This window comes from Cervus elaphus, chromosome 5 (genome assembly GCF_910594005.1).
Source record: "Cervus elaphus chromosome 5, mCerEla1.1, whole genome shotgun sequence".
Lineage (NCBI taxonomy): Eukaryota > Metazoa > Chordata > Mammalia > Artiodactyla > Cervidae > Cervus > Cervus elaphus.
Window position 1 is genome coordinate 130,028,953 of NC_057819.1, and position 26,409 is coordinate 130,055,361.

A 26,409-nucleotide genomic window follows, 5' to 3' on the forward strand; every position below is an offset into this window, starting at 1 on the left:
GCCCCATTTAACAGATGAGGAAACTGAGGCTTCCAGGACTTAAGTTACTTGTCTGAAGTCACCTTGCTGGCCAGCAGCAGAGCCAGAAATGATCTGCTTTCAGGTTGGCACGTGACTGTTTGTCCAGCTCGTAGTTGCAAGCTTGGCTTCCCGCTTCTGGGAAATGCTTTGTCGTTGCTGTCGTTCAGTTGCTGAGTTGTGTCTGACTCTTTGAGGCCCCATCTGCAGCGTGCCAGGCTCCCCCGTCCTTCACTATCTCCCGGAGCTTACTCCAACTCATGTCCATTGAGTCGGTGATGCCATCCAACCATCTCATCCTCTGCTGCCCTCTGCTCCTCTTGCCCTCAATCTTTCCCAGCATCAGGATCTTTTCCAGTGAGACAGCTCTTCGCATCAGGTGGTCAGGATGTTGGAGCTTCAGTTTCAGCATCAGTCCTTCCAATGAATATTGAGGACATATTCTGGAATGTGCTAGAAGTCACAAATCATAGTGTTTTGATAGCTTTTCTAGAGCTCTCATCACCATTCATTTCTTCCTCCCCAATAACCCACCAGTAAGTCTAAAACAGTGCTTCCTCCTCCTTCTCCTGTTGGAGGTGAGGCCAGAATCCTTTCAGGAGCGGAGCTGGAAATAGACTTTGCTTTCCTCTGCAGAGACAACAGTGAACTCAGCATGAAGAAGGTTAACACCAACAATTCATTGAGAGGTACATCTACTGGAGTTTCCCTGATGAAGAATTCTCAGGAGCTGCTCCCCAAGTTCTAGGCTGTTCCCTTAGTTCTAATTCATCTGCTTTGCCATCTTCACGTTCCGCTCTACAGATGTAACATCAGGGTTGGAGAGCTACAAGTCACCGCGCACCCCAGTGGCCAGCGCGGATCAGGATTCAGATGCAGGTCTGCTTGTTTTTCAGACCAGCACGTTTTCCCATAGGATGGTCCTGACTCTGTTCCCTTAGGAGGTGCGCCTGTCCAGACCGGGCATGAGTGTCGTGCCCCTTGTTCCTGAAATCCCATGGAGGATGCTGAGCCCAGGGCTTACCGAGTTGGGTTACCATCATTTCTTCTATCTCCCTGAATCGTGAGCATGTAGAATGGGGATTGTGGGGAGGGCCCGGTGTCCTCGATGAAGAAGGCTTGGAAGGGTAGCCGCAGGTGTTTGAGTGGGACAAGAAGGTGGACTGGAGCATCGTCAGGGCATTCGATGGAAATGTTGTGTTGAGGACGCTAACTTTTATTTCCTGGACGGAGCTGTGTGCGCTTTACTCCATGAGTGCAAAGCTTCGATGAGTTTTCAGAGCAGGCCCACAGAAAGGCCTGCCCTTCTGATGTTATACTTGGGAGTGGAGGTGAGCTCTCTGATGTGGCGGGCTTCCCGGGTGGCCTTAGTGGGAAAGAATCTGCCTCCCAATATAGGAGATGTAAGAGACTCGGATTCAGTCCTTGGGTCAGGAAGATCCCCTGGAAGAGGGCATGGCAACCCACTCCAGTATTTTTGCCTGGAGAATCCTACGGACAGAGGAGCCTGGCGGGCTCCAGTCCTTGGGGTCGCAGAGTCGGACGCGACTGAACGACTGAGCGTGCATGTGCGATGCTGTGCCGTCGTCCCCGTCGAATGTGATGAGGACCAGGCGGGAATACGGCCCCGTCTGAGCCGCGCTCCGTCAGCCGCCGTGTACTCTGTCCTTCCCACAAAGAGCCTTTAGCTTGTCTGGTTCGAAGGGTACAGGAATCCAATATTCTTGTCCAGGAGTTGCCAGATTAGACTTGAATAAACTCACCCACGGGCTGCTAACTCTACTTTTTCAGTGTTGTCTTTTTCTCCAATCCTTCCCTTCTCTGAGCTTCTGTAGCACTGACAACCTACAGTGTTATATATTGTTGTTGTTTAGTTGCTGAGTCCTGTTTGACTCTTTCATGACCCCGTGGACTGTAGCCCACCAGACTCCTCTGTCCGTGGGATGTTCCAGACAAGAGTATTGGAGGTTGCCGTTTCCTTCTCGGGGTCCTCCCAACACAGGGGTCGAACCTGAATCTCCTGCTTGGCAGGCAGGTTCTTTACTGCTGAGCGACCAGGGAAGCCCCAAAGCACTATTCCTGCCTGTCACGGTGTCGGACGTGGCTGACGTGACTTAGCAGCAGCAGCACTGCTTATTGTCTTGTGTGCACAGATCTTTGTTCTTCAGGGACATCAGAAGTGTGTGCTGTCTGATCTCAGAGCACCTGGCCTGATGCCAGCTCCAGTACAGACCGTGTGGCTCGGTGGTGACTGGCCCAAGGCTCACACAGGTCTGTCATCTCGCTGCTCTGGGTCTGTGGGTGCTGGGTCCATGGACTCCATCTAGGGGACTCCCAACAGCATGTCTGTGGGTGCTGGGTCCATGGACTCCGTCTAGGGGACTCCCAACAGCATGTCTGTGGGTGCTGGGTCCATGGACTCCATCTAGGGGACTCCCAACAGCATGTCTGTGGGTGCTGGGTTCATGGACTCCACCTAGGGGACCCCAACACCGTGTCTGTGGGTGCTGGGTCCTTGGACTCTGTCTAGGGGACGCCAACACCATGACTGTGGGTGGTGGGTCCATGGTCCCCATCTACCAGACCCCAACACTGTGTCTGTGGGTGCTGGGTCCATGGACTCCATCTAGAGGACCCCGACACCATGTGTGTGGGTGCTGGGTCCTTGGACTCCATCTAGGGGACCCCGACACCGTGTCTGTGGATGCTGGGTCCATGGATCATGTCTAGGGGACCCCAACACCACGTCTGTGGGTGGTGTGTCCATGGACTCCATCTGGAGGATCCCAGCACATTCTGTTGGAAAAGCAGCTGCAAGCCTCTTGCCTTCAGAAGGTCCTCGCCTGGTGTGGCCCTGAGCACTTGACGCCCTTTGTGCCGGACGACAGCTGCTCCGCCGAGAGCCCTGCGTGTGGCCCATCTCAGGCTCTTTTCTTACAGTCTGGGGACAACTTGTGTCACATCTGGTCCTTGGTTTCCTCCCTTCGGACCATAGACGTGGACTAAGCGGCTCCTTGATTAATTTCAGCCCAGAGGATGCTTGCCCTTGCTTCGCTCGCTGTTGTGGGCGGATGACCCGAGCAAGGCAGGCAAGAAGGGACCCCTGGTCCTTGCCAGCGGTCACACCACCCTAACTTCTCTTGTTGGAGAAGCCCTTGGCTCAGCTTAAACGAAATCAAAACATACAACAGGCTCGTGGGGCTGTTTTATGAAACACCCTTGATGATAGTTTGGGATGTCCTTGGGAATCTGTTAGGGTGACCTTGTACCAAAGTCAACACCTCGAAGAGTAACAGGGGAGTCCCTGGCGGTGCAGTGGTGTAGGCTCTGCGCTTCCACCGCAGGGGGCAAGGGTTCAGGCCCTGGTTGGGGAACTAAGATCCTGCATGTGGCACGGCCAAAAAAATAAAAAAAGAAAACAGTAAAATATTCTTTTCAAAAAAGCAAATGACCTGCCTCACCCTGTGGATGGAGAGATTTGTGTTTCTCTAAGGGCCTTCGGGCACCCTTGCCTCCCACTCTCCGGAGTGAATGTTTGGATTCAGTCTGCCTTCCGAGGACTGATGATGGAACAGACACCCTTCACATAGGAAAAAACAAGACGCGCTTCTTTTCTGCCGGCTGGTGGGTTCACATCCTGGGTTTGGGAGGCTCCCAGATGGGGAGCCGGCAAAGCAAACAGGTTCAAGTAGAAGTCTGCTCGTGGGCCCATGCTCTGCTGGCCTGTTCTCAGGCTGAGATATCTTCCTACAACCTGGATTGTTCTGGGGAGTGAGACGTCCTCCCCACGCCCCCTCCCCTACCCTCCCTGACCTCCCTCCCTTCCTCTTAGGGAAAAAAAAAATCCTTCCCTCTTTCAGCATCCATGTCTTTAAGAATTCTCTCCATTGTCGCCGGGACAGAGACCCTTCTGTGAGAGTCTGTTGGAGGCCTGTCCTCGGTGACACCCCGCCCCCCGTATTAAAAGACCATTGGAACAAGTTCCCCATTCTCCTCTGGAGAGGGTCCCCCTGTCCCGGGCCAAGCCACTCTTAAGGGAGCGTTTATCCTGGGACACTCGGTTTACAAAGCCCGCTGGAGTGTCAGATAAGCTCCCTCAGACCGGCGAGGGGAGGAGGACAGAACTCCCTTTATTTCCAGCCCCTGCGGGGAGACCGGCAGAGCCTCGTGCTGGAGATGGGGGTGGGGGGCAGTTCTGAGGAGCCTGGGAGGGGGCTTGGGCAGGGCTGGTGCTGGAGGGTGAAGAATTGGCATCTTATCATTTTAATTTTGGGGGAATCTCGGCGTGGGGCTCTAACTCTGCTGAAATCGCCTGGCGTCTCCTCTCTAAATCACTGAGATTCTCTTTGGCAAGTCTGTCTCCATCTGCCAGGGGGAGATTGCTGGTTTCTTTCGCCTACCTACTTGGATTAAAAATAAAAACACCTCCCCCACTTGGGGGGCCAGGCCCCAACTGTGTGTGTTTGTTTAGAAGATGCCCGATACCAGGGACTCCGGGTAGCAGACATCTGGGGTACATTTAGCCACTTGGGTGTGTGCCTGTGTGTGTGTGCACGCTCGCCCCAGCTGGCAGTGTGTGTGGGTGTGGGTGTGGGTGTGGGTGGTGCATGCACTCGGCCGGCGTGAATCCCGGCTGGGGGCGCGGACACCCCTGCCTCCTCAGGTGGCCGTCGCTGCAGCTGTTTGATGCGGCTGTGTGCCGGCTCGGTGGCTCAGTCCTGTCCAACTCGCTGCGACCCCGTGGACTGTCGCCCGCCAGGCCCCTCTGTCCTGGGGATTCTCCAGGCCAGAATCCTGGAGCGGGTTGTCATTTGCTTCTGCAGGGGATCTTCCCGACCCAGGGATTGAACTCGGGTCTCCTGCATTGCCAGGTGGATTCTTTAGCACGGAGCCACCAGGGCCGCCCCACTATCTGGGGTAGCCTTTTTGCAATACGTGGTTTCCACTCGGTTCAGTAAATGAGACGTTTCCTCGACGGGCTGTCCACACTGGAGTGTCCTTTGTGGACCCGCACGTGTGTGGATGTCTTGGTGCTCACCGCGTCCTCTAGACCCTGCATGCTCAGCTCAGAGAAGGAAAGCGCCTTCCCAGCGTCACCCAGCAGGGGCCTGCGGGCGCCTGCAGCCCCGCGGTGTCTGCTTCTGAGGCCTCTGTCTGCTCAAAGCTGGAGGCCGGGCGGAGGGTCCCGGGCGGGAGGAGGGCAGCTGGGGGGTGGGCAGGGGCTGAGGTCCCCGCGGAGCGGAGGCCACCCCCAGCCCTTGCCTCCCTGCACGGGCCACGCTTGTGGTCTCGTCTGCTCCCTCCCCGGCGGGGCTGGGACCTGCCGCAGGTGCCAGGGAGTGAAGCTGAGTGTCGCCATCTGCCCTGTGTCCCTGGCACCGTGTGCCCTAGGGGGGAGGGTGTGCTCAGCACCCACGGGCACCAGCTCCAGGGGTCAAGCGGCAGACAGGCCAGCGCTGGTGCCCTTGGTCGGGGTCGGGAGGGAGGCGCCTGGGTGCAGCGGCAAACAAGCAGACTGGGGAGCCTCGCTGGAGCTGTGACTGAGGAAAAGCCTTGGAGAGGGGAGCCCCGACCCAGCTCTCGGCCCCAAATCTGGGACCCCCCCTCCTTTCGGGGCAGAGCGGCGGGCCCTGGGGGTGGACTTGCGTGCGTGAGTTGGGAGCTCCGGGTGGGCTCCTAAAGGCCCTAGGGGCCCATGCTCCACCCTGCAGCCCGCCCTTCCTCCTGTCCGGGAGTGCACGGCCCGGAGCGGGTGGGCAGGGGTCCGGGGGCGGCGAGAAGGCCCCCCACCTGAGCCTGAGGGCCGAGGTCAGGGTCCGTGCTTGCACGTTACAGCGGCCAGGCGCTCGGGTGCCCACGGCAGGAGGCACCTGGGTCTCTGTGCAGAGCCGCCGGCCCGTCCACCCTGCTGAGGGCGGGCAGAGCCAGTGAGGCTCAGGAGTCAAGGTGCCCACCTCCTGGGTGGTCGGCTTCTCCTGATGTGGCTGGTGAACCAGCTTAGCGAGCGTGGGGTCGGGGCGCCAGGCAGTTGGCTGCAGAGGTCCGGGGTGGGGGGACTGCTGTCTCCTTTTGCTTTCTTAGGCGGCTCAGCGGTAAAGAATCCGCCTGCAACGCAAGAGGATGCAGGAGATACCCGTTCCACCCCTGGGTCGGGAAGATGCCCTGGAGAAGGACATGGCAACCCACACCAGGATTCTTGCCTGGAGAATCCCCAGGACAGAGGAGGCTTGCGGGCTACAGTCCACGGGGTCGCAAAGAGTCGGACACGACTGACGTGACAGCACGCACGCACAAAGGCTGGAGGCTCAAGGGTCGGTTTTGTAGACTCTGGAGCAGCCCGTGTGCGGGTCTGTGTGTGGGCAGGGTGACGCGCGTCTTACCCGTGTCCTCCGGCAAACCCCGCCTTCAAGCAGCCAAGTCCTCCTGGCTGATGGTCACCTGTCGTCGGGCCCCAGCAGCCCCTCTGATGGCACCTGACCGACCCCATGCCCTGGAGCAGCGGGGAGGAAAGCCAGTCTGTACTGGTTAATCCTTCCTGCCCCTGTCACCATCGACTCTGCCTTCCCGGGGATGAAAGGCGTGTTTTGGGGAGCCCACCGAGCACCCTCCCACCCTCTGTGCGCCGCCTTCCCTTCAATTCCAGGCCTGAGCCGGAGGAAGGGAGGAAGGGCCTGGTTCACGGATGCTGCAGTGTCTCTCTGGACCGAATCTTCACCTGGTACCGCGCAGAGGGGGCAGCCCCTCTACGCCTGTCTCTCTCTCTGCCCGACGTTCACCTCCTGTTCCGTGGCTGGGGGAGGGCGGCCCTTACACAGGGAGACTTCAGACGGGACGCGGGGAGTCGGGCGGGCGAGCAGGGCTTGTGGCGGGAGGGGGGGGCAGCCTTGTCATTTATTAGGTCTGCCGAGACAATACGGGGCTTGTCTCCAGGGTACGGAGGTGCCTGTGGAGGGCGGCCAGGATGGGAGCCGGAAGAAAGAAAACAAGCGCAGGTCTGCCGAAAGTGCAGGGACCCTGGGGCAAGGAAGAAAGCACCTTTGTTTGGGGAGGTCAGGGCCCGCGGGGGCGGGGGCGCAGGCAGGGGGCGTGTTGGGGAGACTGGAAGCGAGTCTCCGGTCCCCGGGGCCTGACGGGGCTCAAGAAGGGGACCCTCGCTGGGTGCAGGTCCCGATGCCCTCCCTTCGGGTGGATTTGGGGGAACCACTTCCTTATCAGCCCTGCCCCCCTGAGAAGAGACCTGGGCTTTGGGAGGGAGGATGGAGAGAGAGAGGGGTCTGCCTTGAAGGTGGGGTGCCTGGGGGCGCTGCAGTTTCACCTGCCACTCAGGCTGGCTGAAGAAGCCTCCAGAAGATGGGTGAGGCCCCTGTGCGATGTGTGTGGCGGTCCTCTGACCTCATGGTGCAGACAGAGACCTCGGTGTCTGCAGGCAGTGGGGAGACCCCCCCCAATCCCCCTGCCCTGAGCACCTCCCCGCTCCCCATGACTTCATCTCTCCGCTGACACCTCTGCTGCCCCTGTGGATGTGTGTCCCCAAACGCGGTGGCTTGCCTCGGCTCCTCACCAACAGTTATTTGCTTTTTAACCCGACGGGGCTTGTGGACCCGAAGGCAGTTTCCCAGCGCCCTCTCTCTTTGGCAGAAGGGATGACCCTGCAGTCCTGGGAGAATTAATTTGCCCGTTTCATGTGATGAGCGTGTGTGGGGGCCTCCACAGTGCGTGGCTGGCCCAGGAGAAGGAAAGAGGACCCCGTCCCTCTGGTGGGGGCGCCAGTTCCCCGGCCACAGCCTGGACTACCCGTGAGAAGCCCATTCTGGGTGAACTTGGACTGCCGCCGCCGGCCCGTGGGAGCGTGGTGGGGATCCTGTGGCTGGATTTGGACTCGGCTCAGCGCTGGGCCGCCCAGGGGCCTGTTGCAGCTCCCATCGTGCTGCCGCTGATGGGAGAGAGACGCGTGGTCTGAGATGGAAATCCTGCAGCTTTGAATCTGACCTCGGCTACCGCTGAGAGTTAGTGATAAGCCCTCATGGTATTAGCTAATAACAGCAATTGCTGCCATTCTATGTTCCATACATTCTAAGACAGACACACACCCATGCACAGACACATACATGTGGGAGTGTTTGGACACACATACAGGCATGTTTGACACATGCATACATGCAGGTGTGTTTGGATACACATAAGTAGGCATGTTCACACACATGTAGGTGTGTTTGGACACACATGTATGCATGTTCACACACATGTAGACGTGTTCACACACATGTAGGCATGTTCAAACACATCTAGGCATGTTTGGACACACATGTAGGCATGTTCAGACACACATGTGCAGGCATGTCCACACACATGTAGGCATGTCCACACACATGTAGGTATCTTCACACACATATGAGGCATGTTTGGACACATGCTTGTAGAGATGTTCAGACATACACACATACACGTAGGCATGTTCACATACGTGGGTGTGTTCACACACATGTATGTAGGCATGTTTGGACACACGTAGGCATGTTCAGACACACACACGTAGGCATGTTCACATGTGGGCATGTTCATACATATATGTAGGCATGTTTGGACACACATTTGTAGGCATGTTTGGACACACACGTGGGCATGTTCACACACGTGGGTGTGTTCACACACATGTAGGCATGTTTGGACACACGTAGGCATGTTCACACATGTGGGCATGTTCGGACACACACACAGGCATGTTCAGACACACACGTGCATGTAGGTGTGCCTGGATACGCACACACGGGTAACACGTGCACATTCATTTCTGCAGCGCCCTCGTGAGGCAGGCGTACTGTCCGTGTCTGACAGATGAGGACCCGAGGCACAGAGAGGACGCGTGACTTAGAAACTCACGCAGCTGGGAAGGGGCGCAGCTGAGACAGGGGCGGGAGGCCCCAGTTTCTCCTGAAGGAAACGGCTGTGAGCTGTTCGGGGTCAGGGTCTCCTTCGTGGTGCGTCAGGAGCCCAGGGCCGAGGAGGTGCTGCCCAGCCTGGCTTCGCGTCTGAGCGGAGGGCTCGGGGGTTTCTGGGGAGGAAGGGCGGCTCTCGGAGGCAAGGTTCTGCCAGGCGGGTCCTTCCGCGGCTCGCGCCGCCCGGCTCCGCTCCCTGTGACTCGGGCTCTCCTCCTGCGCGCTGAGCCCTGCTGTGTGCCCGGCCCGCGGCCTTCTTCACACGAGCCGCCTCCTTCCCCTGCCACGAGCCTCGGAAGGGACCGCTGATGGCCGTGAGTGTCCGCCCAGCGTCGCAGCTGGGATTGAACCCGACCTCAGGGCGGGAGGGACGGCCCTTCCCCTGCCCTCCTGCTTCGCGTGCGTCCCTGCCAGCCCCCAGCTCCTCTGAGCATTCCCCCTCCAGACCACCCCACCCCTCTACCCTTGGACTCTTCAGCACTGACTTCTTAGATCCGGGTTATGAGGTTTTGTCCTCAGCTACCTTGAGTTACTTTGTAAGTGTCCCAAAAGGTGGAAGACAGGAAAATGGCCTTTTTTCTATTGCTTTTGTTTCCCTGGAAGCACCTACTTTAGCGCCAGGCGCACTGCATGGATCTCTTTGTTGTTTAGTCGCTAAGTTGTGTCTGACTCTTTGGGACCCCGTGGACTGTAGCCCCCCAGGCTCCTCCGTCCATAGGTTTTCCCAGGCAAGAATCCTGGAGTGGGTTGCCATTCCTGTCTCCAGGAGATCTCAACCCAAGGATCGAACCCCTGTCTCTTGTGTCTCCTGCATTGGCTACTACCAGGGAGTACCTGTTAAATTAAAAGAGAAAACGCCAGAAAGTGGCATTGGAGGGCCTGTGAGCTGTGCCTTCTGGCGACGTTACACATAGGAGTGACTATTATTAGCATCCTTTTACAAGTGAGAAAACCGGGGCTCGGAGAAGTTGGGGAGTGTGCTTGGGACCAAAGAGCTGGGAATGGGCTCAGCCTTTTGGACCTTGAAGCCCGGAGTCCACCCAGCTGACCATCAGCTGGGACTGTGTCCCTGAGGTTAGGGGACAGGGGACAGCCTTGGTCAGGCTCACTCATGCCAGGTGACAGCTTGGGGACTGATGGTCAATTCTTTCCCTCCGGCCTGCCTGCCTCTGTGGAGTGAAGTGTTAGTGGCTCAGTCGTGCCTGACTCTTTGCGACCCCATGGGCTGCAGCCCACCAGGCTCCTCTGTCCATGGGGTTTTCCAGGTAAGGACACTGGAGTGGGCTGCCATTTCCTTCTCCAGGGGGTCTTCCCGACCCAGGGATCGAACGGGGTTTCCTGCAGGCAGGTTCTTTACCGACTGAGCTACGCGGGAAGCCTGCCTCACCACCAGCTTTTTATTTGTAAGCTAGCTTTATCAAGATTTGCTTTGCTGCTGCTGCTGCTGCTAAATCACTTCAGTCGTGTCCAACTCTCTGCGACCCCATAGACGGCAGCCTATCAGGCTCCCCCGTCCCTGGGATTCTCCAGGCAAGAACCCAGGAGTGGGTTGCCATTTCCTTCTCCAATGCGTGAAAGTGAAAAGTGAAAGTGAAGTCGTGTCCAACTCGTAGTGACCTCATGGACTGCAGCCTACCAGGTTCCTCCGTCCATGGGATTTTCCAGACAAGAGTACTGGAGTGGGTTGCCATTGCCTTCTCCGAAGATTTGCTTTACATACCTTAAAATCCATCTATTGTAAATGTACAACCCAGCAACTTTGAGTAAATGTGCGGAGTTACACGATCATCGCCACAATCCAGTTTTAGAACATTTCCATCAGCCCCCCAAAGGTTTCCTCGATGCCTGCTTCCTGCCTTGGCAGGCGAGGTGTTTACCACTAGTGGCACCTGGGGAGCCCTGCTTCTTCTAGAACCTCCCAATCGAAGTGCTGACTCAGAATTCTACACTGCGAGCCCTGGATATTCGACGGAGGAGTGGACGTCAGGGCAGAAGCCAGAGAGAATGGGTGTTCGTGTGGTTTGTACGTGTCTCTGATTTTGCACATCCTGAGGTTTAGAAATGCCATTGCCCACTTCTCTATCCCCCCACTTCATAGCAAATAGGTGGGGAGGCAGTGGAAACAGTGATAGACTATTTTCTTGGGCTCCAAAATCACTGCAGATGGTGACTGCAGCCATGAAATTAAAAGACGCTTGCTCCTTGGAAGAAAAGCTGTGACCAACCTAGACAGCACATTAAAAAGCAGAGACATGACTTTGCCAACAAAGGCTCGTCTAGTCAAAGCTGTGGTTTTTCCAGTAGTCATGCATGGATGTGAGAGTTGGACCATAAAGAAATCTGAGCGTCAAAGAATTGATGCTTTTGAGCTGTGGTGTTGGAGAAGACTCTTGAGAGTCCCTTGAACTGCAAGGAGATCCAACCAGTCCATCCTGAAGGAGATCAGTCCTGGGTGTTCATTGGAAGGACTGATGTTGAAGCTGAAGCTCCAGTACTTTGGCCACCTCATGTGAAGAACCGACTCTTTGGAAAAGACCCTGATGCTGGGAAAGATTGAGGGCAGGATGGAGGAGGGGACGACAGAGGATGAGATGGTTGGATGGCATCACCGACTCGATGGACATGAGTTTGAGCAAGCTCTGGGAGTTGGTGAGGGACAGGGAGGCCTGGCGTGCTGCAGTCCATGGGGTTGCAGAGAGTTTGACACGACTGAGTGAGTGAACAGCCATAGATGCTGGTATAGATACGAATGTATTAATATTACATATTAAAACATCTTCTCCAGCCTAAGACTGTATGTTCCTTTTTCTTCTGTGTTTAAAAGAAATCACAGCACTTTGAGGGGCCTGTAAGAATACTGCGGGCCCTGACACTGCTTACCACAGGTGAGCCCCTCACTCTGAGATGAAGGTCCCAGACAGGGGCTCCGGGTCCCCCAGAAGCTCAGCACTGAGACCCCCTCCTTCCATCCTCAGTGTGGACGCCGATGTGGGTGGTAGCTGGCAGAAGGGCTCACTCCACTCCACTCTGCTCTGATCTCCCGCTCTGCTGAGCCTTATTTCAGAAATTTGATGTGTGAATTAGGATGGAGTTCTCTGCCCAAAGCAACACTTACTGATAGATCCTTGGTGCCCAGCGTTTTGATTCATGCATGGTGGGGACACAGGGCTGAGGGGCTTGCTGCCTCCCAGGAATGACTGTCAGCATGGACCGGCTTAGGCTGTGGATGTAGCCAAGAATTTCCAGGCAGCGTATACCCTGAGGACCACTGGTGTGGACCAGTCAGGAGTTCACAGTCACTCCCGGCTACAATAAGGAGGCATTCACAAAGGGGAGATGCGTCGTTTGGGGCTTACATGGGCTTCAACAGATTCATCCTTCTTGGTGGAAAGGTAGATGTTGTCATTCTTTGCTAGTAAACCATTTTAGGAGTTTTTTTTTTTTTTTAATTTATTTTTTAATTGAAGGATAATTGCTTTGCAGAATTTTGTTATTTTCTGTCAAACCTCAACGTGAATCAGCCATATGTATACATAACTTTCCTCCCTTTCAGATTGTTTTTGACATGAAATATTCATTGTTGTTGTTTAGTCTCTAAGTTTTGTCCGACTCTTTGCAACCCCTTAGGCTGCAGCACGCCGAGCTTCTGTGTCCTCCACCGTCTCCTGGAGTTTGCTTAAACTCATGTCCATTGAGAGGGTGATGCCATCTAACCATCTCATCCTCTGCCACCCCTTTCTGCTTTTGCCTTCAATCTTCCCCAGCATCAGGGTCTTTTCCAATGAAATATTTATTAGTGGAGGACAAAGGGGAATAAGTCTAGAAAAATGGAGCCAGGGTATGAAAACTGAATCCACGTTTTTGATTCTAATGTGAAGTAACTACAAGAAAGTGGGTGGCTGCCCGCAGTGCCCTTTGGCAGGGCGGTCCCGCCTGTTGGCCTGGCCATCAGCGGCGTCTGGGGAGTCGGGCCGGGTGGGAGGGTGGCCACTTGAGAAGCCACCACGGTCCACGTTGGGCTGGAGCACCGCTGGGGGGTCTTCTGGGCTCTGTGGAGGGTCCTCGTCTCTCTCGCATTCTCCGAGTCTCTCTGGGGCCCGGCATTGCCGGCCGGTGAGTGAGAGAGAGGGCTGGGGGGGTGGTGGTAACAGGCAGGTCTGTCTTGGCCCGCGTGTCTCGGGGGCCTGCCTGACTGTTAACAGAGCGATGATGCAGCGGAGGATGTAATAACATACTGCAGGAGCTACGAGGGCTGCTGAGAGCTGAGGGGAGGCTGGGGCAGACAGGGGGCTGCGGGCCCCTGAGCGGCGGCTTCTCCCCCCGCGTGGGTGGCGTTGGGCGAAGCTCCTGGGACCCACCCTGAGCTTTGTCAGCAGCCGTCACCCAGGTTTACTGAGGGCAGGACTCCTGAGAACAGGCTCCTGTTTGCCTTTGGGGCGGTGCTGCGGGTAAGTGCAAGCCGCCTTTGGCTGAGTTAGGCTTCCCCGAGCTGGGCCAGCAGCCAGCCCAGACTCCAGGTCTCCGAAAGCCGCTGTGCACGCTTGGAGCCCGCTTTGCTCATCGGCCGGGTGGGTCGGTGGGGCTGTTGTGCCGGGTGTGACCTTGTGGCAGGCGGCGTGCAGGCGGGCGTCCGTGGGAGGAGGTGCTCTGTCAGCGAGCGACGTGCCGTGCGTCACATCACTCAGGTGTCAGTGACGCCACCTTCTGTTAAATCCGCGTAGCACGCAGAGACGCTTAACCCAAATGCAGATCTGGTGGCCCAGGTTTGCAGCTCTCTATTCCCCAAGGCTTCCCCAGTGGCTCAGATGGTAAGGAACCTGTCTGCCAATGCAGGAGACCCAGGTTCAATCCCTGGGTCGGGAAGACCCCCTGGAGGAGGAAATGGCAACCCACCCCAGGATTCTTGCCTGGAGAATCCCATGGAGAGAGGAGCCTGGCGGGCTAGAGTCCATGGGGTCGCTGGAGTCAGACACGACTGAGCGACTAACATTTCACACTTCCACTCATGCTGACTGCCCCGGGGGTTTGGAGGTGTGAGGCTGAGGAGGGTTAGCATCCGGCGGCTCAGACGGTGTTGGGTCTGAAGAGGATCTCTCTCTTATTTCTCTCTTTCCACCCTTGGAGCCTGCCCTGCGCCGGTGCTGGGCCAGCCAGACTTGTGGGCTGTGGTGCCCTCTGGTGTTCAGGTAACATTATTGCAGGGGCTTCTACAAATTCACCAATTTCAAGATGAGGCTAAAAAAACCCCATGAAATCTAGCCTACCTTTTTCCACCCCGCTTGGACAGTGCTTTATAAAAAGTCACGTGCCTTTGCAAAATGCTAAACATATTTAAACCTGGCTTTGTCACCAAGAGGATTTAAGGAAGCTTATTTAAAATTTTGTTTTTATAGATTAAAGGTAGGTGTAATAAAGGTAGAGAAAAAGAAGATGAAGCCAGGATTAAATATTTTAAGATAAAAGGTGTAGTCCCAACAGAGATATGGTTTAGAGCTTTCTAGATCGGTTCTCATTAGACCCCCTTGTCTGTCCTGTCACTAGGAGAGATTCCCCGGGGACTCTGGAACCCCCAGGGGCCTCTCCCGGTGGCTCAGACAGTAAAGAAACTGCCTGTGGTGCAGGAGACCTGGGTTCAATCCCTGCACTGGGAAGATCCCCTGAAGAAGGGAATGGCAACCCACTCCAGAATTCTTGCCTGGAGAATCCCATGGACAGAGGAGACTAGCAGGCTATAGTCCGTGGGGCCGTATGGAGTCAGACACGGCTGAGCGTGTCTGCACACAGTTGACATACACACTGACATCGTCTGCGGGCTGGAGGGCTGAGGGGTGGGGCGGACATACCCCCTCAAGGGGGAGAAGCGACAACAGAAACGGCAGACGTTTATTAAGCGCTGATTCCAGTGACTTTCACTGTTAATCTGCGTCATTGTCACAGTGACTCTCGTGGGCTGGGTCGTGAGCCCATCTCCAGGGTGAGACCAGGAAGGTGAGGCTCAGCGCTGGCCCGGGCGCCTGAGGTCCCACATACAGTGAGCGATGGAGCTGGTTGGCGTGATGGTGTGATTCAAGTCCAGGCCGTTGGGTTCTGGAGCTCTCCGGGTTTCAAAGGCAGGGACCAGCACCTATGTCTGCGCTCCACGGCGGTGACTGTTAGCGTGGTTGTCAAGAGTCCTGCTAAGTTTGACTCTGCAGAGTGAATCTAAAGCCCACTCCCACTGTGTGTGTTTATGCCAGTTTACAAGTAGCTCAGAGCGTCGCTGGTGACTCAGACGGTAAAGAGTCTGCCTGCAATGCAGGAGACCTGTGTTCCATCCCTGGGCCAGGAAGATCCCCTGCAGAAGGGAATGGTAACCCACTCCAGGATCATTGCCTGAGAAATCCCATGGGCAGAAGAGTCCGGTGGCCACAGCCCACAGGGTCACAAAGAGTCAGGCACGACGAACAGCTCACACACATACACGGCTGTCTACCAGCTTCTTCCAAGGAAGACATAAATCAGTCTTTGGTTATTTTTGCAGCTGGACCTCCAAAATTATACCAGTGGGTGAGGGCACCCCTCCTTTCTATGGTGGTGCAAATCTTGGCAAGACAAAAGCCCTGAATGGTTTTCAGCAAACATTGGTGCTGGGACTCTTAGGCAGAGAGAGGTCTGAGCTGGAGGTGGTCCTCGATGGGCATCGCTCCTTGGCATCGCTGGGGTCTGTCGCCACCTAGTGGTTCCCCTCTGTATCAGCTCCGAAAAGACCATCTCATTCCAGCAGCCCCGACCGAAAGGCATCTGATGGAGGAGTCCCCTGGCGGAGCCCCCAGGGCTCTGATCGGATGAGGTGGTGGTCTTCCGTGGGCCCCGTCTGGGCAGGGCCAGTGGGACTCGTGGAAGAGAACCCATGCTTTGGGTTAGAATCGGTTGCACACCTGGACGCTGTGTGACTTTGTCAGATTGCTTAAACTTCCCCCGTCGCCAGTTGCCCACATGAAGGGAGGCTGGTGCTCCGGGTGGTTTAGGAATTAGAAGTAATCAAGCCCTGGCACCCAAGGGCTTCCCTTGTGGCTCAGCTGGTAAAGAATCCGCCTGCAATGCGGGAGACCTGGGTTCGATCCCTGGGTTGGGAAGATCCGCTGGAGAAGGGAAAGGCTACCCACTCCAGTATTCTGGCCTGGAGAGTTCTATGGACTGTTTAGTCCATGGGGTTGCAAAGAGTCAGACACGACTGAGTGACATTCACTTTACTTTTGCTTTAAGCCCTGGCACACAGGACTCCCTTTCATGAGGGACCTTGGACTGAACCTGTGCATGGCTTTATGACGTCATCCTGTTGTGTTGTTCGCAGGAGTGGGTGATGGCCTGGACCAGTTATCCTCCCACTGTATCAATTACACTTTCCAAAATAAGCTCTTTATTTTGGGATGGCTCTGGATTTACCAAACAGTTGCAGAGTTACTACAGAGAGCTTCTGCACAGCCCTTGCTTCATTTCTCCAATTGTTAACCCTCCACAGCCCTATTGTCAAAACTCAAATATTACCGTGGTTGCAATGCTGTGTATTGAACCACACACTTTATTGGCGTATCACTAGATTTTCCACTAATGACTGCTTCCTGTTTGGGATCCAATTGGAAGCCCGCATTCCATTTAGTCTTGTCTGGTCTTGACGATTTTGGAGAGTACTGGTTATGTGTTCTGAAGAATGTCCTTCATTCACTTTGGCTTTGTCTGATGTTTTCTCATAATAGCCTAGGGTTGGGGAAGAATACCACAGAGGTTAAGCAGTCTCGTGGTGCTGTATCAGGGGCATGTGATATCAGCATGACGTTGACCTTGATCGCTTGGATGATGTGGTGGCTGCCAGGTTTCTCCACCGTGAATTTCTGCTTTTCCCTTTCCTCTGTTCCTTGGAAGAGTCACCAGATACAGCCCATGCTCAGCAGGAGGGGATCAAGCTCATTTCCGATTTTGTTGTTACAGTTCAGTCGATAAGTTGTGTTCGGTTCTTTGCAGCCCCATGGACTGCAGCATGCCAGGCTGTCTCCCAGAGTTTGCTCAAGTTCATGTCCATTGAGTCAGTGATGCCATCTCATCCTCTGCCACCCGCTTCTCCTGTCCTCAATCTTTCCCATCTTCTAGGTCTTTTCCAGTGAGTTGGCTCTTCGCATCAGGTGGCCAATTTCCCAGGGGGGAGGTCCCTACATACAATGTTTGGAATTCTTCTGTAGGGAACTTTTGTTTTTTCTCTCCCATGAATTTATCTGTTCAACCCTGTATTTACATCAGCGTGGGCTCATGGGTGCCTGTGAAAACCCATTTTCCTTGTCTCAATCATGGAATCGTTCCTTTCAAGCTTGGAGGGATTGTCTAGGTGCATTTTGGGGTTTGAGTGCATAGTCCTCGATCATTTCCTTTAGCTCTAGGTCTTTTTAAAGTTTTTTATTTTCTTTATTGTGGTGAAAGCCACACAATATAAACATACTGTAACATACTGTAACCATATTTACCTGTATACTCGGTTCAGTTCCACCAAGTACATTCCCATCGTGGTGCAACGCTCACCATCACCCATCTCCCAGGTTTTTCACCTTCCTAAACTTCAGCTCCGTCCCCTTTAAACACCGAGTCCCCATGGCCCTGCCCTCTCCCGCCCCTGGCACACACCAGTGTACCTTCTGACTCATGGATCTGACTGTTCAGTTCTAGGGTTTTTAAGCCCATGATGACACGCAGGTCTAATTACTCGCTTGGATTAGGACTTGGGGGCTCTGTCGGTGGCAGGTCCTGGCGATGCCCCTTTGCGGTGGCGGGGGACTTCGGCTGCCTCTCTTGGGACAAGCAGCGGGCTCAGCGGCCTCCCCGCCACCCTGCCTGGAAATCCTGACCCTGCTTTTACTGCGGGTGCCTTTGGGAGGGTCAGGGCCCCCCGTCCTGCCCGCATCCTGCACAAAGGCAGAGGCAGGGATAGGAGGGCGTGTCTGTCTCTGCAGCTGCCGAAGCCCCTACTGTTACTTAACCCCGAGGAAGACATCCATCCCAGCTTCCTATGGGACGCTGATTTAACTTGTTTGACCTTCACGGGAAATCATTTTTCTCATTTGTTTCAGCTTTTTGAGGAGCTGCTCCCTGGGACCCTTTATGGACCACTTGCACGGAGGTGTAACCCTCCCCTGCACACACGCCCACCCTTTTGTGTTTTTCTGTGGCTAAGATTTCACTGTACTGTGCTCGGTCGCTGAGTCGTGTCTGACTCTTTGCTAACCCCGTGGACTGTAGCCCGCCAGGCTCCTCTGTCCATGGGATTCTCCAGGCAAGAATCCTGGACAAGGGATGCCATGCCCTCCTCCAGGGGATCCTCCCAACCCAGGGATCGAACCCACATCTCCCGAGTCTCTCGCTTTGCTGGAGGGTGGATTCCTTACTCTGAATCACGTGGGGAGCCCACGCCAGTGTTGACCAGCAGGGTGTTCTGGGTGTCTGCGTGCCCGGAATGCTCACAGCCAGCCTGGACATTGCATGCTCATCTTCTGTTTGTTTTAGAATAAGAACAATTCTCGCCTGCCACGTAATAAAATGTGTTTGGGGCAGGATGTCCTCACTGAGTGACCTTGGGCAAAATATATGAGTCATCAGTGAAATGGAAAGAATAACACCGGTGTCTTCAAGGGGAATTAATGAAAGCTCAGGCTTATGACGCTGCGGGGCTAAGACGATTTATGTTAGCTTATCACAGCCTCACCTATAAAGGCAATTAGAATAGAGAGCACATAGGATTAACCTTCAGGAACCATTTAATTCCCCTCCAGAGGGCTGTGCTTGGCCTTGGGAGGCAGAGATGCATAAAAATGGACTCCTCTGTCTCGGGCCGGCTCAGAAAGTTCAATGGATCCTTGGGTCTGATGGGTGTGGGTTGAGATCTGGCCCTGTTAGGAAGGTGGAGGGCACAGACCTGGGCAGAAGGGGCCGTCCAGCTTCGCAGACCAGGGTGGACACGCTGTCCTGAGAAGTCCGCATCCAGGGAGCTCTTGGGGTTCAGGGGTTTGTGCGATCAGAGGACCCCCCTCACCCCCAGGACTCAGCGTGGGGTTATACTCTCTGATACAGGGCTGATTCCAGAGGAGGGAGAAAAAGCAAAATCAGGAGAGGAAAAAGGCGCGGGGACGGTGGGGTCTGGAGGGAACTGGGCACGCGTTTCCAGGGTCCTTTCCTCTGGGGGGGCAGGGGTCACCAGAACATAGCAGCCAGGAGCCACTCGTGGCCTGGGGGCAGGTCCGCTGCGGCACGTGTGAACCCACTTAGAAGCTCTCAGTGGAGCACGTGGGGCTCCCCAGGGGCTCAGATGGTAAAGAACCTGCCTGCGATGCAGGAGACCTGGGTTCGATTCCTGGGTTGGGAAGATGCCCTGGAGGAGGGCATGGCAATCCACTCCAGTATCCTCGCCTGGGAAACCCCACGGACAGAGGAGCCTGGCGGGCTGCAGCCCATGGGGTCGCGAAGAGTCGGACATGACTGAGCGATTGAGACTTCCACTTTTTAAGCAGAACATGCACATTGGATTTCAAAGGCTTAGTGTGGAGAAAACCACAGAATAGTTGACAGATAATTTTCTTTTCATTCTTTTAGGCTGCCCTGGGTCTTCGTTGCCGTGCGGGGCTTTGTCTGGCTGTGGGGACGGGGCTGCTCCCATCGCGGGGCTTCCCTTGTCGCCGAGCTCCTGCTTGGGCTTCCTTGCTCCTCAGCTTGTGGGATCTTCCCCGACCAGGGATTGAACCCACATCCCCTGCACTGGCAGGCAGATTCTGAACCACTGGTTGACCAGGGAAGTCCACTCATGCACAATATTTTAAAAATGTTAATTTCATGTTGAAACAATGATATTTGAGATGTGTTGGATTCAATAAACATGATTAAAATGAATTTCAGCTGTTTCTTTTTAGTTCTTCAATGTGATTTGAACATGCTCAGTCGCTCGGTCGTGTCCGACTCTTTGAGATCCCATGGACTGTGGCCCGCCAGGCTCCTCTGTCCATGGGATTTCCCAGGCAAGAATGCTGGAGAGGGTTGCCATTTCCTTCTCCGGGGGATCTTCCCGACCCAGGGATCGAACCCGTGTCTCCTGCATTGCAGGCAGAGTCTTTACTGCTGAGCCACCGGGGAAGCCCTAGATCACACAGGAGCTGATGCTTTAGTTCTCTTGGTCAGCATTGCCTTGTGTCGGGCACTGTTCTAAGCCTTTTCACCCCCTTCCCACCCCTTCTAAGGGACATCCCATCGTCCTCCCATGATACAGACAAGAAAACGGAAGCCTGGAGAAATGATGTCAGATCACCCAGCTGTGGTGACAGGGTAAATAGAACTAGATTTGTGCTCAGGGTGTCGGTGTCCAGTTACAAAACCCACACTCTTTGCCCAGTGCACTCTCTTGTCTTTTAAGATGTTGGTGCTCTCAAAGAACTCACCACATAGCCTCTGAAATGAGAAATAAATCCTGCTATTGTAAGGCTTGAATAGTGCCGTGATCCAGGAACATACAGGAGGCACAGAGGATTGGTTCTGGGCTTTGGAGGGGAATCCTGGCAGGCTTCCGGGAGGAGGTGACATTTGAATGGGGCTCTGCAAGTGGTTGGCAGAGAAAGGGGGGGGCATTCCCAGCGGTGGGCTCCTGTGTGCAGAGGCACAGAAGGGAGAGGAGAGCAGATGCTCTGGGATGTCTGAGAAGACCCTTTAGGGGAAAAGCCTTCCGGCGAATCCTTCAGGGAGTTCAGGGGGAGATGTGCAAGCACATGCCCTGCAGGGGCCTGAGGATCCCGGGCTTTGTGGCTGGGTGGGACTTCATACTGACGGAAAAGGCAGGACGTTCCCAGGGTTTTAAATAGAGAAATAGCACCATCAGTGGGAGGTGGTTTGAGGGTGCTCAGCCTTCTTGGGAGGAGGATGGGTTGAGGGCAGTGGGGAAGCCCCTCATCTAGGAGACTGGTCAGGGGTCCAAGGGCGAGATCCCGAGGACCTGGGCATGAGCAGGAGAGGAAGGTGCGGACTGAGGGGGATGCTAGGTGCGGATCCACGGAGATTGTCGGCGCGGCGTAGGGTGGATTCAAGGTGGATCCTGGGTGTCTTATCCATGCCAAATAGTCAATGGTGCCATCCAGAAACTGGCAGGAAAAAAACGGAGGGAGTGGACTTGTGGGGCGGGGGGGAAGAGCACTTTTAAACGTTTTAGTTTGCATTGGGGTATAGTGGATGAACAATGTTGTGATAGTTTCAGGCACACAGCGAAGGGACTCAGCCACACATGTACACGTGTCCTTTCTCCCCCAGACTCCCCTCCCATCCAGGCTGCCACACGCCGTGGAGCAGAGTTCCCTGTGCCGTACACGAGGTCCTTGTTGGTGATCCATTTAAAACCTGGCAGTGTGTACATGTCAACCCCAAACTCCCTAAGCATCCCTCCCCCCCGCCCAGTCCTTTCCCTACCCTCAGTAACCATAAGCTTGCGCTCTAAGTCTGGGAGTCTGTTGGCCTTTTGTAAGTAAGTTCATTTGTATCATTTCTTTTTAGATTCTGCATATATGGGATGTCATACGCTATTTCTCCTTCTCTGTCCGACTCTCTGTCTGAGTTACTTCACTCAGCGTGACAACCTCTAGGTCGATCCGTTTCTTTTTAACGGCCGAGTAATATCCCACTGTATCTGTGTACCACGTCTTCTTTATCCATTCCTCTGTCATTGAACATTTTTGCTGGGGAGGAGTGCTTTTAGACAAGATGAGTTTCTGGGAGGGCCTCCTGGGTGAGGTGATTCTGTTAAGTGTTGGAAATAGTCATCTAGTGCTCAGGCCAGAGGTGGTCAGCTCAGGGCTGACCATGGTTCTCAGCAATTAGGGAGCCCAAGGACATAGGCAGCCTACGAAGCATACTGCATATATTATCTCATTTAACCTTCTGAGTCACTTGTAGTGTATAATCCTAATCATGCAGAAGAGTGTCGAAGAACTGATGCTTTTAACTGTGGTGTTGGAGAAGACTCTTGAGAGTTCCTTGGACTGTAAGGAGATCAAACCAGTCCATCCTAAAGGAAATCAACCCTGAATATTCACTGGAAGGAATGATGCTGAAGGTGAAACTCCAGTATTTTGGTCATCTGATGTGAACAGCTGACTCATTGGAAAAGTCCCTGATGCTGGGAAAGATTGAAGGCAAGAGGGGAAGGGGGCGACAGAGGATGAGATGGTTGGATGGCATCACTGACTCAATGGACATGGGTTTGAGCAAGTTCCGGGAGATGGTGAAGCAGAGGGGAGCCGGTGTGCTGCCGTCCACGGGGTCGCAAAGAGTCGGACACAACTTAGCAACTGAACAGCAGCCACAACGCAGAAGAGACAGTGAGCTCAGGGAAGGTCACTGGATGGCTGAGGGTCACACTCTCTTAACCAGGGGTCCGGGCTGAAACCTCAGGTTTCCCTTGCCTCTGGGTTTATCCTCATTCCTCTGCCTGTGCTCACCAGGATGTTTTAGAAACAGGACACAGAAATTCCAGCAACGAGGGACAGAGAGAGAGTGGCTGGATGGCAGGAGGGAAGCCTGGAGACTGGAGCGCTCTCCAGGTTTCCAGGAGGAGGAAGGTCAGGGCTACGGAGGACTCCTTGTACTTGGCGCCTGGGGTGTCAGAGGGTGATGTGTTTACTCGCTAGGCGTGTCTGACTCTTTGTGACCCCGTGGACTGTAGCCCCCCAGGATCCTCTGTCCATGGAATTTCCCAATCAAGAATACTGGAGTGGATTGCCATTTCCTCCTCCAGGGAATCTTCCCGACCCAGGGAGCGAACCTGTGTCTCCCGCATTGGCAGGCGGGTTCTTTGCCACTGAGCCGCCCGGGGAAGCCCCCCATCATTGGGTGACCTTGAGTCAAAGCAGTTTTAAGGATGCTGGGCGTGGATGGCAGTTGCAGAGGCTGGAGCAGTGACCTGGAGGAGCAGATGCAGTGGTTCGGGAAGCCCAGCTGCAGGGGAGGTGGGGGAGCAGAGCTGGACCTACCCTGGAGGTAATGAAGCGCCATCCCTCACCTACACGGACCCTCCACGCCCTGTACCGGACTGTGTATTTAAACCCTCATGTGTATTTATAACCTCATTGTTTTTCTTAAAGAAGCTGCCCCTCCCTTCAGAAAAATGTCCAAGCTTCAGGTCCAACAAAACCTGGATCCCTCCTTAGGAGGGGGAGCTGAGTTGAAAGATGGAATTGAGGAGGCAGTCAGCCCAGGAGCCAGCTCCAGGCTCTGAGATCCAGGCCTGGCTTTGCCACTTGCCAGCTGCAGACCTGGGCAAGTTATTTAACCTCTGGGCACTTCCCTTTCCTTTTCTGTAAAACAGAAATCATAAAAGTGCCCATCTTCTAAGGTGGCTGAAAAGATTCAGGGAGATAATGAGTAGGAAGCAGTTTGCTCAATGCCTTTGCTATGGTTACCTGTTATATAATATTCTTAATAATATGTATATTCCTGCTGCTGTTCTAAGGATTTTTTTTGTTTGTTTTCCTATGGAATTCTCCAGGCAAGACTACTGGAGTGGGTAGCTATTCCCTTCTCCAGGGGGTTTTCCTGACCCAGAGATTGAACCCCCATCTCCTGCATTGGCAGGTGGATTCTTTACCGCAGAGCCGCCGGGGAGGCTCAGATAATACTCTCATTAATATGTATATTCCCGCTGCTGCTCTAGGATTATTTTTCCCTGTCTCAGGTTCCTTCAGTGGTCAAGATGGAGATCACATGTTCTTCAGTTAGTGACCCCATAATCCCAACATTTGTCTCTTCTTATTATTGCCAGTTCTAATTTTTACTGTGGGCAACAATAAAAAGGCAAAAATCAAAAACAAAACCCCTAAAATCTACTGATTGGAGAGCTCGGTGATGGCCTAGGAGTGCGAGGTTATGAGAGGACCACAGGTGGGCTTAGCTCTCAGTGAAAGAGTTTTCGGCTAGATGTCTCAGTCGACGTCCTAAAAGGACCCAGCAACTCCATTACTTTGGCTTCCCTGGTGGCCCAGATGGTAAAGAATCTGCCTACAGTGCAGGAGACCGGGGTTCAATCCCTGGGCCGGGAAGATCCCCTGGAGAAGAGAATGGCTACCCACTCCAGTATTCTTGCCTGGAGAATCCCACAGACAGAGGAGCCTAGTGGGCTACAGCCTGTGGGGTTGCAAAGGGTCAGACACGACTGAATGAGTAACACTTCAATCCTACTATTGGGCATATATTCTGAAAAAACCATAATTCCAGAAGACACATGCCCACCCATGTTCACTGCAGCACTGTTTACAATAGCCAGGGCATGGAAGCAACCTAGATGTCCATCGGCAGATAAAGGGCTAAAGAAGACATCTCTCTCTCTCTTTCTCTCTCTCTCTCTCACACACACACACACACACACACACACACAGAACGAAATTGGGTCATCCCAACACTTGTTTCTGAGGACGGGATCCTGTCTCAGGAGGCTCCTGGAGTCGAGGGCTGTGTTTCAGAAGTGGTTCTAGGTCTGTAGACCGTGCAGGGCTGAGGGCTGAGCCCGGGATCACACGTGCCAGAGGCCCTGCTCGCAGGCCTGAGGCTGAATTCCTGATGCAAAAAGCCCGGATGGACGGTGTGCCCGGCAGTCCTGTTGCCCATCAGGCCTGCCCTTCCCTCGGGCCCCTTCCCTCGGGCCCCTTCCCTCGGGCCCTGCTCTGTTTGGAGAGCAGACCTTTCTCACGTGGAGTAAGATGCCAAAGGAGAAGGTGGGTCTGGCCCCTGATGGCAAGAGCAGCACTGAGCATCCCTGGGGCAGCCGGTTCCAGGCCGGACCTCGGTTGTACTCGCCGGGACAGCTGGTGTCCGTCTGCGGGCTCCTGCCTCGGGCCCGGGAGCGACAGCTTGGCGGGCTCAGGCTGGGCTCCAGACCCTCCCGGGGCCGCTGGAGGAGCGGAGCCCTGGACCGCTTCCCGGAGTGCGGCGCGGCTGTCCTCCGAGCGGCCGCGCGATGGAGCTGTGGATCCGCCGGCGGCCGCGGCCTCCCGCCGCCCTGCCCGGGGAACCGGCGCCCGGCCGGCCTGCGGCCCGGGGCGGGGGCGCAGCGCCGCTCCCTCCGCGGCGGCCAGCTTCCCGGGCGCACAAAGCCGCCGCTCGGGGCCCAGGGCCTCCCCACGGACAGCCCCCGGCGGAAGAGGCTTGCGTCTTGGGCATTGTTTTCCCCCTCCTTGGCCTGGCCTTACAGAGCACCCTTGCTGCTCCTGACTTGATTCTTCTTAAAACATTTCTTTCTTTTTTTCAGCTGTTTATTTGCCTGCGCCGTGTTTGTGCGGCCTCACCAATAGCTGTTTACCAGGTCGGTTACCCCCGAGCCCGGGGGGCATCCTGAGGTCCTGCAGTTTCATTCCATCTTTACTCCGATTTGCGTTTGGGAATTGAAGGGAGAAATCGCAGGGCTGGTCTGTTTCCTCTTTTCAAGCTTCTAACCTCCCTCCAAAAAAAATCCCTCTTGGGGCTTGTGCTGGGGAGAAAGGTGTTTGAACACCGAATTCAAGCGAGCTGGCGTGGATGGAATGTAGGAGAAGAAAAAGAAAAAAGGAGGCTTTTCAAAGATGAATTTTTTTTATCAGACTCCAAACCTGCCGTGGTGCGTTTTTATAAAATGCTGAGAAGCACAAAGAAGGAAATAAAAAACAGTCGTGATTTTTCACTTAGAAATGACTTGTATATTTTTGATATTTGGTTTCAAGATTTTATTGTTGTTCACTGCACAGGTCTGCCCCCCACCACCCAGCCCCCAGCCCCCAGCCCCACATAGGATCTGTTTATTCACTGGAGTGGATAGCTGAGCTTTTTGATTGAATACACCATGTACATTTTTGCTTGGCCAGCCGGCTTCTGAACAAGTCGCACTGAAGTGGGTCCACTTCTGAAGTTCTGCATGCAGACAGCTGTCAGCTAGGCTTCTGTGCGCACACCTCTGGTGGAGGCCTGATTCAGACCTTTGGAGGAGGGTGAGGGGCTTGGAGTTTCCAGAAAGGGCAGGATTGTGCAGACGTGGCTCTTTGCGAAGACCTGGGCGGCCTGCTTTCCGTTCGCACAGGGAGCACCCCTTTTTCAGATCAGCGGTTCTGGGGAACACACAGAGTGCCTCTGAGCACTGAGCGAGCTCCCGGCGCCTCCAGGCCTCTGAACGTAGGCGGGAGGCTTCCCAGGCCGCCTGAGGGCTGGGGGCTGAGAGGCGGGGCTCAGGGGTCACAGAATCAGGCCCTTGTCCCCTTGGAGGACCCCGGGATGAATGCGGAGGGATGGGTGGGGGTCAGGCTGCTCCTCCCAGGCCCGCTCCCCTCCCCTCCGGGGCGGATGCAGCGGGCAGCCTGAGCTGAGGTCTTCTGGCAGCTCCGGGGAGGCCAGGTCCCAGCGCAGGACTCGGCCAGCGGGCGCCCACCTGGGGCGGCTGGGGGCA

At 55.0% G+C, this 26,409-nt stretch overlaps 1 protein-coding gene across 6 annotated transcripts in view; it reads left to right on the forward strand.

Moving 5' to 3' along the window:
- LOC122695587 overlaps positions 1-26,409 on the forward strand; it is a 154,638-nt gene that overhangs the window by 10,289 nt on the left and 117,940 nt on the right. For 2 of the 6 annotated variants that reach the window (XM_043905665.1, XM_043905666.1), the window contains one exon: positions 19,566-19,910. The exons of the other annotated variants lie outside the window; for them this stretch is intronic. In XM_043905665.1, coding sequence (XP_043761600.1) covers positions 19,566-19,745 — 180 coding nt within the window. In that variant the 3' untranslated portion in view covers positions 19,746-19,910. Of the gene's footprint in view, positions 1-19,565; positions 19,911-26,409 lie in introns of those variants that run through there. 6 annotated transcript variants of the gene reach the window in all.